This window comes from Chenopodium album, chromosome 21 (genome assembly GCF_948465745.1).
Source record: "Chenopodium album chromosome 21, dcCheAlbu1.1, whole genome shotgun sequence".
Taxonomy (NCBI): domain Eukaryota; kingdom Viridiplantae; phylum Streptophyta; class Magnoliopsida; order Caryophyllales; family Amaranthaceae; genus Chenopodium; species Chenopodium album.
In genome coordinates, this window is record NC_137854.1 from 29829671 (window position 1) to 29848395 (window position 18725).

General features: G+C 34.3%; 1 protein-coding gene across 1 annotated transcript; it reads left to right on the forward strand.

Annotated features, from left to right (window-relative positions):
• Nucleotides 1-1977: 1977 nt before the first annotated feature.
• LOC145601221 (alpha-mannosidase At3g26720-like) lies at nucleotides 1978-17905 on the forward strand. Its single transcript, XM_081657193.1, has 29 exons — nucleotides 1978-2383; nucleotides 3701-3784; nucleotides 3909-3997; nucleotides 4149-4323; nucleotides 6034-6153; nucleotides 6643-6726; nucleotides 6861-6932; nucleotides 8409-8522; nucleotides 8672-8772; nucleotides 8858-8951; nucleotides 9048-9215; nucleotides 9291-9365; nucleotides 10277-10342; nucleotides 10434-10490; nucleotides 10991-11207; nucleotides 11302-11435; nucleotides 11872-11940; nucleotides 12098-12157; nucleotides 12275-12346; nucleotides 12515-12562; nucleotides 12644-12763; nucleotides 13007-13072; nucleotides 13688-13800; nucleotides 13896-13980; nucleotides 15830-15940; nucleotides 16028-16123; nucleotides 16201-16248; nucleotides 17198-17266; nucleotides 17358-17905. Exons 1-29 carry the CDS (start codon nucleotides 2174-2176, stop codon nucleotides 17574-17576), a joined length of 3036 nt encoding a protein of 1011 aa, XP_081513319.1. The 5' UTR covers nucleotides 1978-2173; the 3' UTR covers nucleotides 17577-17905.
• Nucleotides 17906-18725: the final 820 nt, after the last annotated feature.

Below are 18725 nucleotides of genomic sequence, written 5' to 3' on the forward strand. Positions count from 1 at the left end.
CCAAAGGAAAACGCTATCTAAAAATGGGGAGATGGAGTATAATATTACTCCTAGTTCCTAATGTACTAACTAAACTTCCTGGTCCATTATTGTTTATCATAAAGATAACTTAACAAACTATGGACAAAGCTATGATCACTTCATCCTGGAATTAAGACTAAGGATAGTCCTTAATGTTGAATTTAGACCCTAACGTTTCAAAAGGGTGAATTTATTCCATCATCCACCATTTTGGGTGGTCAAATTGCCGACTATAACAAACACAAGGAACTTGAGCTAATGAATGGCCCAACATTAAGGACCTCGATTGTTGACCAGACCAAACATTAGGGATCGTAGCTCATTTTTTAGATTTTATTGCTGAGTAGATCTAACATTAAGGACTTTGCATTATTTTTATTCTAATACCCTTAATTAATCTAATACTATTATTTTATTACTCATTCCAATCTTTAATAAAATATAGTTTTAATTAATATTTAACATTTTACCCCACTTTTAACATTAAGAATTTTTAATAAAATAAATATTTAACATTTAAAAAAATAAATTGAAAAAAATCTATTTTTTTTTTCAATTACTAAAAGAAAAAAAATGAATTTTAAAACTAAATCTATTTTTATTTTTCAATTGCTACTAAAAAATCAAATTGAAAACAAATTAGTAATATTTCAAACAAGACACTTTATGTAATATTTTTTTATTAAATATTATTTCTTTTACTTAATTATTAATTAAAATTTAAAACAAAAATAAACCCCCTTTATTGATGAGTCCCCCACCCCAAATCCTCGACTGACCACCGCACACAACCTCCTCGGGACTACTATCACTTTCTCCTCCTTAAATGCAGGCCAACCCTCTTTTTCCACACCAACCTCTTACTTTCCCCCTCCCTAATCACCGGCATTTGTCGGTGGAAACCCAAACCCACAAACCCCACATCGAAACCCACCTGAAACCACCATACAAACCTCTAATTCCACCCTAACCACCAAATCATCACCATATCTACCTCAAAACTCAACCTTAGCACCGAAACCCATCATATCCACCTAAACCCAAAAAAAAACCCAACTAGATATTCGTAAAAATAGAGAAAGGGAGGAGCACAGGAGGCGCATCATATCGGTGAGCAAGAAGAAAGAGAAAGGAATAGGTTGTGGCCAATGGGTGGAGGGATTATCAACGGTGACATGGCAGGAGTGATTGGTCGGCGTGGGAAGGTGGGGGTTATTCAATGATTGGCCGATTGGGGGGAGATTATTTTTTAAAAAAATGTTATATATTAAAAAACTAATGTTAAAAGTGGGGTAAAATGTTATGAATTAATTAAAAAAATTATTTTATTAAAAGACTAGAATGAGTAATAAAATAATAGTATTAGATCAATTAAGGGTGTAGAATAAAAATAAAAATGCAACGTACCTAATGTTTGGTTTACTTAGCAAGAAATCCAAAAAATTAGTCAAAGTCTTTAATATTTGGTCCACTCAACATACAAGGTCTTAACATTTTATATGACCAAAAAAAAAAAAAAAAAAAAAAGGTCTTAACATTTGGTACAATTATTAGTTCAAGTCCCAATGTCTGTTACAGTCAACAATATGACCACCCAAAATGATGGATGAGGGACTAAATTCAGCCTTTAAATTTGAAACGTTAGGGACTAAATCTAAATTTAATGCAAACATTAAGAAATTCTGATTTACTGAACTGAGCTGAGTTGAACTGAACTGAATACAACTGAAATGAATTGTTTATGAGAGAAGAAAATTAGCAACTGAATTGATTAGAGCTGAGTTGAACTAAACTGATTAGAGTTAAAATGAACTATATCAATTGTATGAACTATATCAATTGAAGTTGAACTGAACTGAAATTAAACTAAAGAGAACAAACCCTTTGTCCTTATTCCTTCATCCTCGATCATTTTCCACTCAAGAAAGCAGAAAACGCCACATAGCTTGCCGATGAAGTGACCAGAAACCGTGACACAAAAAAGACAGTAAAACAATCACACCATCATTGTTCTTTGCTCAAACAAAATCATGTCAACTCCACTATAATTTCCTCGCTTAATTCTCTTCTTTTCCTCTTAAAATTCACCCAATTCTGGGTTTCTTTCTTCACAAAACCCACCACAATTTTTCTACTTTTTTGAGTTCTAGCAATGGCGATTTCCACTAGTTTGAGCACCATTTTAATGGGTATTTTTCTGCTGTTTTTGTTGGGTGTAAAATCAGAATATATAGCATATAATAACTCAGGAAGAATAGTTGCGGGTAAAATTAATGTTCATTTGGTTCCTCATACTCATGATGATGTTGGATGGTTGAAGACTGTTGATCAGTACTATGTTGGTGCCAACAATTCTATCAGGGTTCTTCTCTTTCTCTTTCTTTTCACTTTCTTTTTATATATTAGTATTATATCCATTGATATATGTGTATTTGGATGATTATCTTGTCCTTAATTTTGGTGTAAATAAATTACATGTAGAATTTTGTTACTTAGATCTATCAATTTGGGTTCTTTTGTCACTGAAGTTGGTGTAGAATATGGTTTGAATCAACTAGTTCCTCAGGTTTTTTTTGAAGAAAGTTGAAACACTTCAGAATCTACACTACCAACACGTTAATTTGTAAAAAGAAAATAGTATCATGTTACATTTGTCTCTATCTATAATTTTTGAATATCAAAATATAATTTTTCACATATTGATAATTTAATAAAAAATACTAAAAGTATGTATTGCAGCATTGTCAAACTTTAAGAAACAAAAACTTTTCAAATATATGCATTGAACTTTATATTGAATTTATATGTGAGGTTTGTTGGGGAATTAAAGAATATATATAAAGAAAATTAATCAATCAATTAAAGTCTTAATCCCGTAAGTGGGGTCGACTACATGAACCAAAAGTGATTATTCCGTGCAAATCCATAAACTCCATATCTTTCCTAACTCCTTCTAACCAAGTCATTTTCGGTCTCCCTCTCCCTCATCTTTAAAAGCAAGGGATGTGAGAGCAAAATAGTTTAAAAGTATGAGTTGGGATCATGAGAGTAAAGAGCTATAAAACAAGACATTATTTCACTTTTGAATGTTTCACAAACTCTACTTTCATCTTTAACTATATCTATGATGATTTATTCCAAAAAAAAACATAATATGTTTGATTTGTCTTAATTGGCATGCTCAAAGTATAAGCTTTTGATGATTTTTACTTATTGAGAATGGGAGATATGGTTGAATTTGTATATTAATTAGCGATAAATCATGAAATAGATGATTTATGTGTATACTGTGCGTCAAATACTTAGTTGGTACATTCATATGGAGTGGTACACTAGTCCATGACACGCGTTTGAGTTGTAAAAGTAAAAGTAGTGCTCGAAAAGTGATTACTTTCTCTGTTTTCTTTTGTTCCTATTTTAAACTTTAAATATAGTCGAGAGGGGATTGTTTGATTCTGTCTCAATGAATGCTATAAGAATATAAAATTTTTATAATTAGAGATATTGATGATCAAATTTGTGCATTGGCAAATGTATATTGTCGAGACAGGGGAAAAAAACTTATAGAAAATAAGAGAGTACAGTGAAAATGTAGAATGTAGATATTAGATAAATATACATGCTGGACATATATTTTAGTATGATGAGGTGAATTTTATGGTGGATTTGATTGGATTAGGGAGCCTGTGTGCAAAACGTGCTGGATTCGGTGGTTTCATCTCTATTGGAATATAAGAATCGCAAGTTCATTTATGTTGAAATGGTAATAAGAATCCAAGAACTTCTATTTTTTTCCTGTAATTTGATCAAATACCACTTTAATTTGATGAAGTGAGATGATAATTTAAAGTTTTTGTTCTGTGTTTGGGGGGCGGGGCATTGTTTAGGCATTCTTTCAGCGATGGTGGAGACAACAGAGTCCAAAGCTTAAGGTGAAGGTCAAGGAGTTGGTCAATTCAGGTCAACTAGAGTTTATGTACTATTCCTCAACTGAATGTCTCATTTTTTTATGAAGTCGTATAAACTTTGCAATTTCAATTTGGAGTAGCTTTCTACTCAGACTAATCTTCTTAGTTCTTTGCCGATTTTGAGTTGTTTTTCTCATAATAGTTTTTGGGTTGATATAGAAATGGGGGAATGTGCATGCATGATGAGGCAACTACTCATTACATTGACCTCATTGATCAGACAACTTTGGGCCATCAGTTTATTAAAAATGAATTTGGTCAGATGCCACGAGTTGGCTGGCAGATTGATCCGTTTGGTCATTCAGCTGTTCAGGCTTACTTACTTGGTGCTGAGGTATTCATATATTTTCTGTCTATTTTGTTTGTTTATAACTTGCTTATTTTCTCCTGTTGCATTCTGTGCTCTATTGTAAACTGAATTTTCCACAAGAAAACATTACTAGTGTCAACAATCAGAGCAGCATTCATCCAGCATAGTCATGCCTTTGATTGGGTCTAACAAGGTCAAAATCTGCTCATCATAAATTCGCAGTATAGATTGACAAAAAATGTTTATCAAAGAAGATCTAAGTAGTATTGTATCGTGAAGGAATAGATAGAGACAAAAGCCAAAAAGTGAAAGTCAGTAACCTTTTAAAGCCATAATGGGAAGAAACAATTGAGTCTAGGAAGAAGTAATGAGTTATAGAAACTTCTAAAAAGACAACACTTAAGGTCAAGTAAAGTGAAGGGAAATAGCTGTGTGTGGAGCAAAACCATACTTCCTAAATACCTGGAGGCTCGCTAGATCATCATAGATCACTATTGTTTTATCACAGGCAATATTCTTGGTTTGCTTGACACATGAGTCTTACCTGATCATTACTTTTTATATAATCATAAGTCTACCTCGCTATCACCTCAAGTGATCTTCTCATGTGTTCCCAGATGCCTCCCCTATATATACCTTAAAAACTTAAATTATTCTTGTATTTTGAATTCTATACAACCTAAATACAATCTATTTCTTATTGCAATACTGCTTCATTATTGTTATTATTTTTTATTTATTTATTTTTTTTATTATTTTTTTTATTTATAATCTAATTGACCTTAACATCTTTACCCAGCTCAAGAATGCATATGGTTTATTTTTCAAGGGTTGTCTTTCAGTGAATTGTTGTAGTTTAATAGCTTGTCTATTTTCAGTGACAGAGTCTTAGCTGTTTTAAGAATTAGATGTTACTTCGGGGCAGCTCGTGATGTGTAGTTTTTCTCAACTTCAAAAGTTCTTATTAAGTTAACGTGGAAGTGAGTACATGTGGGAAAACAAGGTCCTTGTGGGTGAGATATTCACCGAATGTATCTAGGAGCAGTGTATGTATAGAATGACTAAGACATTGGAGGTGGATCTAGGATTTGAATTTCGGAGGCGCATTAAACTAACCGAAAGAAAAACATAACAAATATACAATAAGCCAAAAGCATATACTTGTATCAACCAATCAATTCATTTAATAATATGAATATTTAAATTTGACTGCCACAAATATAAAATTTATATTAGCAGACACATTATAAATCTACTTTAATCATATTATAATTTATTAATTGTTAAAAGTGTATAGTATGAGATTACAATTGGGTGTAGATAATAAAAAGAAAAAAAAAATCGGAGCTTGCTGCTCTCTAAAAGAAAGAAGTAGAGCAAAAGAGGATGTTGGATTTGAGCTCCTGACAAAAAATGATGCTGAGGCACTTGGACTTCGAACCTCAAACACTGCAGAAAATTCTGTTATGGGTGTATATGCATATGGCTGACGGATTTAATGTTTATAATAGAACTATGTTTCAAGCTGGATTTTTATTTAGTATTTTCTTTCTTTTACTGCGGGGCATGTGGCACCAAGGACCCTTGATGGATCTGCCTCTCTGGTCTCATTTCAAGTATATTCTTTTGCATCTGTGCACTCATTAAGTTTAGCTGTTCTTTTTTTTTTATTTTATTTATTTTTTATATCCGTTTTGGTAAAAGAATTTGTTATTATGATTTCTATATTTGCAGGTAGGATTTGATTCACTCTACTTTGCTCGCATTGATTACCAAGATAGAGCAAAAAGAAAAGATGAGAAGGCTCTTGAGGTAGTATGGCGTGGTTCTAGGACACTTGGTTCTACCTCACAGGTATATGAGCAACTAAGGGCTTGTTTATTATCCTTGTAATATTTCATTTTCAATTTATTGAAAATCTATGATCAAGCTTTGGGAAACCAAATTTCTTTGAATTAACTCTCTCTAGCTGTCAACTTAAACATATAAAGGTTTATGTCTAAGACCTTTTTCTTTTCACGTTAACAAAATCAAGTACAGATAAAGCTAATAACTTAAGCTTAGTTCATATATGGGTCAATATTTTCAGATAGGGATTATCAAGTTTACTTTACTACTAAATGTTAGTTCAAAACTTCAAATTGAGGCTAGTAACATTTGTAGAGACTTTGACTCTTGGGGAAAAAAAAAAAAAAAATGGTATCTGATGTTTCTTGACTTTTATCTTTAGTTGCAAACTGTGACTTGCGAATGTAGATTTTTCCTTCCGCAATATTTTTGTTATCTCCTTTTGCTTGGTTCTTTTCCTTTCTTGAATGGTGAACCTTGCCAACTCACTTGCAGATCTTCACTGGTATATTTCCTAGACATTATAACCCCCCTGATGGATTTCAATTTGAAGTAAATGATGTGTCCACTCCTATTCAGGTTTGTAAACTTTCAGTAATTTAATTGTTTTTTTGGAATATTCTTTCTAACCAACTTTCTAGACTGTAGTTCAAAGGTTACTTAGATGCACTTAAAGTCTTCTTCATACAAAATATTTTTTTTTTTGGTTGAAGGATGATCCACTACTATTTGACTATAATGTCCAAGAGCGAGTCAATGACTTTGTTGCTGCAGCCTTATCACAGGTAAGTCTATGAAAAGGTGTTAAAGTGCTCTCATGTATATTTCATTCTATTGCAAAGCTTTCTGTTTACTAAGTCCGTCCAGTTCATCATTGTACCTTCTCATTATAAGTAACTTTGATGATGAATTGAAGGCAGGTCCTGTCAATAAAGTTGTATATAGTCTTCTAAAGCATAAGGGACCAATTGTTTCTGCCTGATATTTAGCTGGTCAAATGGCAACTGGATTCTTTTGTTCCACACCATCTTCATTCTTCAATAATATTAAATAACTAACTTTAAACTGGTGATGTGACAACAATAAGGGTAGATAGTACTCAAGATGATTTGTATCTGACTTTGTTGGGATGAAGGGTTTGGAGGTAAAATTTTGAGTTGGGGGGCGCTCTCCTCTGTGTGAAGGATAAACATGTCTTTGATTTTCAAGAGATATCAACCAAAAATGTTAGCAAGCCTTAGATTCTTTGTGTTCATGGGTAATGTACTGGCATGGTGCTCTGTATTTCTATAAAATTGAAAGAGTCCTTATTAAAATAAAGCTTCTTTTAGTGCTGCAAAGGAATTTGTTTTAGAAAACTGTAGCTTCTAATTGTCTGGTGGGATTAAGCTATGTTCTTGGCTATGCTTAAGGTTCATATGGTTGGAGGTGTTTGGGCAATTTTGTATCACAATTGTTTTATTAGCTGTTTTTAGTTTTGATAAAGAGGTGCTGGTCAACTTTTAATTAAACTATTTCTTCATTTGAAAGAAAAGAATCTGATGCTTAGCATACTTCAATAGAGGAGGAGAATTGCTAGACTAATTGAATGTGCATTATTTGTTGGGCAATTGTACTTTTTCATGAGGTGTTCATCAATTCTGGCACTTACACCCTTTATTTTTTCTTTATTGTTCTTCATCCGAAGTTATTTGACTAGTTAAGAAGAGTTTTGGTTTTCTTTTATCTCCTTCCATTGTAAATTTGTTTGTCTTTCCTTCATCGTCAAAACACTGCTTCAAAAAATGTTAGTGACATCCTTTTCTTGTGTGGGCTGGGATTGGGGTTTATAGCCCTTCTATTGTTAGGCGAATGTGACCTCTACAATGTTTAAAAATGTTTAACTTAAGTGATAGAAGTCCTTAATCCTTTGTCATTTCTTGCTTATAGTGAAGACTTAAGAAGGTAATTTGAATTGTAGTCTCTTATAAACTCTAACAGATTTTTAAGTACAAGCCAGCCATCTTGTTAATTCTCATATTCTAATAGCAATTATTTTTTTACCATCATTATTGGGGCCTGATCAAACACTAACACGCAAAGCTGTATTTTCTACAGTATAGTATTGTATCGTGCATTTGTATAATGTTATGCAATCAATGAGATAACTCAAACACTAACACGCAAAGCTGTATTTTCTACAGTATAGTATTGTATTGTGCATTTGTATAATGTTATGCAATCAATGAGATAACTTACTGTTGTTTTCCTATTTCACACAGGCTAATGTGACTAGGACAGAACATATCATGTGGACCATGGGTGAAGATTTTCGATATCAGTATGCCAATTCCTGGTTTAGACAGATGGACAAATTTATCCATTATGTTAATTTGGTATATACTTCGTATTTGTATGCTACCTATAAAGACAAGATCTAGTGTTAGCTCAGTGGATTTGCATCGAGCATTTTATTCATCTTTTCGCTTATATCTGCTCCAAATGTTGTATTTACTTTGGTATAATTTTTAAAAATTGGATGTAGGATGGGCGTGTCAATGCATTATACTCAACACCATCAATTTACACAACTGCAAAATATGAAATGAATGAGTCATGGCCTGTCAAAACTGATGATTTTTTCCCGTGAGTTTTTGAGTTTCTGGGTGGTAGTTGGCTGAATCAATCTCATCCATGTAGTGTACTAAAACAACATGATGTGATTGTTCAGCTATGCAGATCGTGTTAATGCATACTGGACAGGCTACTTCACAAGTAGGCCGGCATTTAAAGGTTATGTCAGAGCGATGAGTGGTTACTACTTGGTAAGACACATAGTGCCTTTTTCATCTTTTGAGGGGCCGAGGGCCTTACTTGCATGATGTTTGATGTATTGCCCCAAATTTTTTGTTTGCTATCAGGCAGCGAGACAATTGGAATTTCTTAATGGAAGGAACGGTTCACTCTCCAAAACAGAAATATTGGCTAATGCTTTGGCAATTGCTCAACATCATGATGCAGTTACTGGTACACAAAGACAGCATGTAGCTGCCGATTATACAAAGCGGCTGCATATGGGCTATGTAGAGGTGCGGCTGTTTTCCACGGTTTCTCATTAACCTTACCGTTAATCTTCTAATTTTTCAAATTATTATCATCTGCAGGCTGAGAAACTGGTTTCGGCTTCACTCAATTCTATGATCAATAAGGATGGAAAAACTGAAACAAGCTTTCAACAGGTAACAGCGTAACCCGCTATCCATATGCTTTTATGCCTCAAACCAATCAGTGTCTTTGTTGCTTTATTATTCAGAATTGCATGTTGTAATAAAGGCCAATAAATTGAGCCATTGAACAAAAGAAACTTCATTAAACCATCAAGCTTCCTATGATAACTTTACTTTTCCCTCTGTACATAAGATACATATATATTTTTTTCCCTAATTTTGTTTTCATACAAAACCTCTATTATGATGTGTGAATAGTTTGATGGAACAGCCTACTTTTCAAAACTGTATTGGATTCATTCAGGGAACTATTTCCAATTTTCATGTAGTTAGTCACTTTTGAATTTTGGATTGTTTGCTTAAACTTGGTTTATAGTGTCAATTTTCACATTGGAGATGTAAGAAATAATTGTAAGAAGTAAATGCTGTATAAGTGGAGTAGGCTGTGTAAATGGAGGAGGGATGATGTTTATGTAGGATATTTTAGAATGCCGGAGGAATAAGAATGATATTGATGTATAGATACAACAAGAAATAAGCAGAAAAGAGGTTCAAGAATACAACGATCATGAGAGGTCTGTCTCACACTCTCACCAGCATCTACCTGGGGTTCTGTATATTCATACCTTGAAGGCTTGAACTACAACAGGCTTACAGTGTCTTTAAGACTGTTGACTTCTAAAAATTACTGTTATAAGGCTTTTTTGGCATAGTTAATTTTGATGTTTTGGCGTAGTGCTATTAATCATGATAGAGTACTGGAATATTTATCAGAAAAAAAAAAAGGGAAAAAGCTGTACTGCAATGAAATACTTACCAGAGCTGCATGCATTACTGATGCTAACTGTATCCCATGTTTGCTGATCCTGCTTGATAGCAACAAGTTAATTTGTTCTAATTATGTTTTTGTGGTATGTCTACAGTGTCCTCTTCTTAACATAAGCTATTGCCCACCATCTGAAACTCTCTTGTCCAATGAGAAAAGTTTGGTAAATACTGATATCTTTCTGTTTGTTGAACACATTTTTATCGTTGAGAATTATCTTGGGTTTAAATATATGTTTTCTATTCTCTGTCCAGGTAGTTGTTGTGTACAACTCTCTTGGATGGAACAGAGAGGAAGTGATACGAATTCCAGTTAGTATTTTGTTTCTTCACTGACTTGCCTCTTCTTCTACCCTGAATGCATGCATACAAATTGAACTGTCATGTCTGTCTTTGATTCTTATTTCCTTGAAACTTTTGATAATTGTAGTGCACATATTCTGTCACCAAAACATTTAAATTCCTATATGATTAGTGTATTCTCTCTATACCTCCGCTCCTGATGTATAGGCCGCATGTCTTATTAGTTCATCTCAAAATAAATTGGTCACTTCCTAAATTTAGTAACTTTAACCTTGTGCTTTTCCATAACTCCCATATAACTTATAATGATACCTAAACATTCCAAAGAGAGTTTACATTGGTGAGGTACCGTGGTAGAGATGTTAAAGCTATTTTGGAATTTTAATCAATTTCTTGAAAGTAATTTGAATTAAACGTGGGCTATTATCTAAAATTGAAGGATTAATATTTTTTTTCCGTGGCTTGGATTTTCAATGCACTTAAATTGACTACGAATATGGTCTCTGTAGGTAACTATTGACAAGGTCATAGTTCGGGATATTGAAGGAAAGGAAGTAGAATCTCAGTTAATACCTTTGACTAATTCCTCACTCAGTCTTAGAAATGATAATGTAAAAGCATATCTTGGTAAACCCTCAGAAAATGCCATCAACTACTGGCTTGCTTTTGCAGTATCTGTGCCTCCCCTTGGTTTCAGCACCTATATTGTGTCCGGTGCACATGAAGGTTAGCCAGTTTCTTTAATAGCATGTCTTCATGTCAGTTAATTAATGTGTTGCTGAGGCAAATACTATCTTTTTGCTCTGAAATCATAACATAGGTGGAAGGTCAATAATGTCATCAGCATTCTCCATTCAAGGAAATATATATAACACTATAGAAGTTGGACAAGGAAATTTGAGGCTGCTTTATGCTGGAGGGAAACTTTCTCAGTATATTAATGGCAGAAACTCAGTAAGTTGTGTTTTGTTCCAATGATTTCCCTATCTGGTGTTAATTTTGGTTTGCCTGTTCAGTGTCTTTGTCAGTGTACCCGCAGGCAAAGAGTTCTGCTGTTAGTCACTATTATCTTGCTTGGTTTTTTTATAATTGTATTGAGGTCAGACCCTCACATATGTTCTCGTATTGTGACATTTTTCACATATAGAAATTATTAGCGAATGTACAGAATGCCTATAATGATGTTAATTTTACTGTAGTATCATGATTGATAAGTATCAAATCATGTCTGCATATAGTTGGTTTAACATGGTCGAAAAGGATCACATTGAAAAATTTCTGCTATCATATTGCTTTTCACTAAACAGGCTTAGCTAGTTATCTAAAAAGAAGCATAAAGTACACATGCACCAAATTTAATTAACCTTTTACTCTGCCCTTGTTGATGAAGGTTAGTGCACTTGTCGAACAGTCCTATAGTTATTACACTGGATTCAGTGGAACTGATGAAGATACTCAGGTAACCATAAGTATAAGTTTTAGTTCTCTGTTTCATTTATTTATTTTTATATGTATTTGTTAAAATCTTTGTTCACTTTGGTTATAATTGAGCAGAGTGTGTGAAGAGCTTTCATAGTTTTGGTCACTTTTTTTCTTTTCTTTTATTGTTGTTTTAGGCGTCTGGTGCTTATGTTTTTCGCCCAAATGGCACTTTCTCCATTAAAAGTGAAGGAGAGGTATTAATTTTTTTTTCCCAACATTATGCTTATCTACTGCTGCTGCAAAGTGCAATTTCAATAATTTTAAAGCTCCTATTTAGCTAAAGATCACAAAGTACTTTCCACTTGTTCCAGGATTCATTGACTGTAATGAAAGGCCCACTACTTGATGAGGTTCATCAACAACTTACTTCATGGATACATCAGGTACCATCCATGAAAAAAGATTAAAGAACATAGATAACTATTGTACTTATATTCAGTAGTTAAAAATGAATTGTCTCCCGCAGTTTTTACACCAGTGCTTTTATTATAGAGCAGAGAAAAAAGAAAGTGGAAATGTATTCTATGAGAAATTGCGGCTTCCTTGTGCAGGTAACTAGAGTATACAAGGATAAAGAACATGCTGAAATAGAGTTCACGGTTAGTTCCTGGGTATTATATCTTCATATAAGACAAATTACAACTAGTCCTAAAGCTCATACTTGGTATTTATTTGTTTAGATTGGACCCATACCCGTTGATGATGGAGCAGGGAAAGAAATTATTACCCAGATCAAAACGACCATGAAAACGAATAGAACTTTCTACACTGATTCTAATGGCCGTGATTTCATAAAGAGGGTGAGTTAATACTTAGCAAAAGGAATTCCTTTTTATGTATTTCTATTATGTTTAACCCTTGTAGTGTTGTAAAAGATGATGATTTGTCTGTTACCTTTCATTTCTCTTTCCACCTTACAGTTAAGTATATACTGGGAATGACTTCATTTTGTTCAATTTTTGTTCAAACTTGTTAGATTTTTGCATGACCATGACTTTTAACGAAGTTGAGCTGCCTGATTTAGAAACTGATTATTATTTCAGATTCGTGATCATAGGACAGATTGGGACCTCGAAGTCAGCCAGCCAATTGCAGGAAACTATTACCCAGTATGTTATGCTCCTAGAATTTGTTCACTCAAAGGTCTTTGTTGCAACAAGTTAAAATATTTTTCTTTTTTAAATATTTTATTATAGTGATATTAACTCTTGGGTTGGTTACATTTTTTTTTTATATGCTTAACTTTACTTAATGTTGGAGTAGAGTCTGATTGGCTTGTGCTAGTGGCTGGCTTTTTGCTCCCAGTCAAGTTGGATGTTTCTGAAGTGTTTATGCTCCTACTCTCCTAGTGTTGAAGTGGATCATTTAATTGATTTGTTATAATTCCGTTTTCGAAATTAATGTCATGAAATGTGAATAAAATAACTCATGTGCTTGTAAGTTTCATGGAAATATTTTGTAAAAAACCCTTACTATGATTTTATAGATGACAAGAAACCTTGTTATGCACTCTTTGTCTTAAATCATGTAATGTGGCCAGTTGTTGCTGGTAAAGTGGTAGTGTTTTTTTTGGCTGGTATTTATTGTTAAATAAAAGCATATGCTATATCCCTGACAACCTGAATGCATTTCAGTTGGTTCGCTCTCTACATTAGGACATCATATAGAAAATGAATGTGATTGCTTATCTCTTTGACAATATTTTGATCATTCTTCTTTTGCAGATAAATCTTGGAATATACGTAGAAGATGAAAACAAAGAACTTTCTGTGCTTGTTGACCGTGCAATTGGAGGGTCCAGCATAGTGGATGGTCAAATAGAATTAATGCTGCATCGGTATGTCAAATTTCTCAAATAGTGAGTTTGACCTCCTGTGACTTAAAAGTATTGCAAATTGTTGATTCATCTTGTAACAAGTTCCTGTTTGATAGGAGGCTGCTTCATGATGATGCTAGAGGTGTTGGGGAGGTTCTTAATGAAACAGTTTGTGCTCTCGATGATTGTAAAGGCTTAACGGTATGTTTCTTAGCAATTAAGTGTCCTTGTTCATATTAACACGTTTGTGCGCTGCACCACATGCACTGGTATGCAATGTATGTCTTGATTAATTTTAGTGAACCATAAATCACCATGACTTATTTTTATAGCTACATGGTGAAACAAACTCATACTTGATCTATCATCTAATCCAATTACCTGCCCCAATTTATAACCCAAAAATGAAAACATAAGTTGAACTAATATGACCCTATCAGAAAGGTTCCAGGAAACCAACCTGAACAGGGAAACAGTGATTCAGATTTTAACATACCTAATGCAGTGTTGAACATGTATACGGTTGAAGGTTGAACCTTAGTGAAAGCTGAAAAGATCAAGGATTAAACTTGCCCATGTTTTATTATTGATGCGATATCATTTTTCAACTGCTGCTAACTATATGATTTATAAGAGTCATTTAACTACAAAGAAAAGCTTTAGCTACATTTTCAATGGAATCCCCATGAGAAGGCATTAAAAATTAACCTCCTACGCAATTAAAAGAATTTAGTAAATAACTGTATTTGGTTAATTTTGAAATTTGAGTGTGAGGGAGTCATGGAAAACAGAGTGAATCAATTACCTCAGGGGTGTTCCCGAGAAAGCCCCGCCGATGGTCAGTCAATCGTTTAGAGAGAGAATGTTTGTAGAGATAGTGTGGAGAAAATTAATCACCCAGCTGATTTGTGTTGACCAATATTTATAGAGGTGAACTAGCTGACTGATTAGGGCTTGGATTAGGGTGAATTCTAAGGGCATTTTGTTAATTTTGGTATTTTATAGTGTTGGGCCCACAGTGGGGCCCGAATATTAGCTCCACGACAAATTCGTGAGACCGCAAATTTTAAGATAGACCATGGTGCACATAGAAATTGGTGCACCACGCCTATACTTTTGAACATTTAGTAAAAAATTTTGAATTATTGCAAATTTTGAACATGTAGTTAAAACATCTGAACATCGCAAATTTTGAACATTTAGTTAAAAAATCTGAACAATCGCAATGTATCATGCCTATACTTTTGAACATTTAGTAAAAAAAATCTGAACAATTGCGAATTTTGAACATTTAGTAAAAAATCTGAACATCGCAAATTTGTACATTTAGTAAAAAAAATCTGAACAATTGCAATGCACCATGCCTATACTTTTAAACATTTAGTAAATGAAATATGAACGATAACAAATTTTGAACATTTAGTAAAACAATCTGAACAATCGCAAATTTTGAATTAATAATTCAAAAGCTTTGTAATATAAATTGAACATTACTATACACAAAATGAACATTTTCTAATAAAATATGAACATAAAAATTGCATGTTTATGTTCAGCCACGACTTGGGAGTTTGGCGAAAAAATGTTTTTTGTCCAAGTCATGAATATGCGTGTACGTTACGAGGTCGTGCCCAAGTAGCGAGCTAGCGCTCCCAGGCCTATGCTTGGGTGCTTGGCGAATGAGGCAAGTTGTGCGCTAGAACACTGGCGAACGTTGTGCTACGCGAGTGAGGCTTGCGTTAGTGCTATGCGAGTGAGGCCTGGTGCACTTGCTGGTAGCCCCATACATGGGTGCTAGGCGAGCGAGGTCTGGCAGTGTTCACCCTTGCGCACGCACCAGGCCTTGCCTAGCACACACAAATGGGGTTGGCAGCATTCACCCAGGCAGGCCAGTAGGGCAGTTCTTCTTAACTATCCAAAAAATGCAGGAAAAAAAAAATGTTTTCATCTGAGAACCATTATATAAGAATACTGATCTGTGCCTATCTTTAGCTTTTACTCATCACTCTCGGTCAGCCTGCAGTCTCAATTGGCTAAGCCCATTTTGCAGATCAAGGGAAAATATTTTTTGAAAATTGATCCCATTGGAGAGGGGGCAAAATGGCGTCGAAGTTTTAGCCAGGAGATATACTCTCCACTCATCTTGGCTTTTGCAGAACAGGTAAAAAACCATTACCGTAGAAAGTACTTGAATCTACTTAACTCGTTTCTTAGACAATGTGAATGCATTCTTTTCCACTTTTTACAGGATGGGGATGACTGGATGAGCTCCCATGTACCGACCTTTACTGGACTAGCTTCTTCATACAGCCTTCCTGATAATGTTGCTATAATCACTCTTCAGGTAAGTGGTAGGATTGTATTGAAAAGTTGTATTATGAAGTTGAGTGATGAACTGGCCTAATCTCCTTTATCATTCAGGAGCTTGACAATGGGAAAGTACTTCTTCGGTTAGCACATCTTTACGAGGTTTCAACTTCTCTTGATTTTCTCATGGAGATTAAAATGTCAATTTGCTATATGTTTTATATTATCTATGAAGCATATTATTTATGGAATTTATGTTGATAACTTGATATAGTGGATTACAATCTGTTGATCTTAATGGAGCGTAGTGCCCCTTTTAGTGAGGTGGTACATCTGAAGCATCTTTTGAGACCAGGGTTTGTGGATACTCTTTCTCTGGGACATAGAGATGGTTTTCATCATAATTGGTCCTGAGCCTTATTAATTGTCTCTGATTTATGTTGGATTGTAATATAATGGACCCTGCCCAAGTCCTGTCGTGGGGACACCCTCAGGCATGTTCAAATCCGTTGTAAACTACCCTTCCCTCCCTAACCCTTTCCCCCTTTTACCCTTGAGAATGGAGTCCCTGCCCCTATGAAAAAGCTAGGACTCACAGAATATACCTATTAGGGATCTCCATATATGCAGTTATATTTCGAAAATTCTACCTCTAATTACTATTATTTCTCCCTTTTGATATCAGTAAGTGCTATTACGAATGCTTGTAAGATCACTTGTGAACCTCATATCCGATATAATATTAGTATAAGCAAATTATCAATTGACAATCGACTAAAAAGAAAATGTTAAGACGAAAACTTATGTAGTTATGTTAATTCATTTGTATGATTTTTTAAAGTTGATATTAATATATTATTGATAACGGTGGTGCGGCTGGTGCCCCTATTAGTGGGAAAAGCTGATAATCTGGATGGATTAATGTACTGACACTTATTGTAGAAGTATTTGGGCCCTTGAAGTTTAGTTTCAGTATCTTCCTAATCAGCCTCCACCTCTATAGTTGTGGCTTCCTTTTCTGTTGCTTTTCTGCATATGTGCTTTTTGCACTCAGTTCTGCATCTGTATCTTGGCTTAATCTGCTCTTTTTGGATACCTTTTGCATCCAAAGATCGGAGAAGACAAAGACTTGTCAGTGATAGCACATGTAGAACTCAAGAAACTCTTCCCAAACAAGAATGTAAGAAATCAAAGTTTAGAGCATCAAATACTTAAAAATTTTGTTTCATACAAGCATTAATTTATGGATGATTTGTTGCTTCTCTTAACAGATCATTAAGGTGACAGAGACGAGTCTATCTGCTAATCAAGAAAGAGCTGAAATGGAGAAGAAGAGGTTAGCATGGAAAGTAGATGATTCGTCAGGAAAAGAGACAAAGGTGTCGAGGGGAGGTCCTGTTGATCCCGTGGAGCTGGTGGTTGAACTTGCACCTATGGAAATTAGGACCTTCTTAGTAGATTTAGAATACATCAAAATGTTTGCTGCTTAACTTTACTTCATCCAGAAACTAGTTCATGTCTCTTTATTCCGAAATGCTGGCTGACCTTGGACATGTTGTGTGCTTGTTTGTGTATATATGGGCTCTGAATTAACTATGGAAATTATCTTTACACCTTTTCGTTAGTGATAATATCCTTTATGTCAGCAATTACAATCTTTTTTTAACATTGTAAATGTAGGCAGGAGTAAGGCGTGATTGTATAGAGATATTATCATATATTAGGAGATTTGATAGAATATTTCCATATATTTATCTTTTATATTTTAGTTAATTCCTGATATCTTTGTAATTCTATATATTCCCAATTATTTTCAATGAGAAGGCAAGCAATTCTATTCCAATTATTTTCTATTCCTCTCTAATTTATCATGGTATTAAGAGCAGGTTAATTTTTTTTTTTCCCCTTCAAAATCACAACCATGGCCGGTGGTGAGACACCACCTTCGTCCCCTTTACCTATAATTGTGGGTAATGCAAAAATTCATGAAAATCATCTATCGTCAATTTGATGATACTTGTTGGATTATAGATACCAGAGCTACTCATCATGTTACCGGCAATAAATCTTGGTTATTTGACACTCGTTATATTGAATGTCCCGTTGGATTGCCGAATGGTGAAAGTGTTTTTGCTACTTTGGAAGGATCGGTCAAATTATCTGATCAAATAACTATCTCTGGAGTCCTTTTTGTGCCACATCTTAATTGCAATTTACTTTCCGTTACACAACTCAGTGATCAATTAAATGTTGTTGTTCAATTTAACTCATATATGTGTGCTATACAGGACCGACTGAAGCAGCTGATTGGAACGGGAATTAGGCGAGATGGACTATATTATTTCTTTGGCAAGTCGAATATGGTGCAACGGGTGTCTGTGGTTGAAGCAATGTCAGATTTGGAGCTTTGGCATAGAAGAATGGGGCATCCTTCGGAGAAAATAGTTAAGTTACTTCCGCACATTAGCAATAAAAGTAGTTTAAATAAAGGTTGTGAAGTATGTTTTCGTGCTAAGCATCCTAGAGACAAGACAATGTTTCATATGTGGCTGGCCACACGGTGTGACCAGCCACAATTTTTTTTATTTTTTAAAATTCTTTCTCTCTCTTCTCTATTCTCTTTCTCTCTCCTCTTTTCT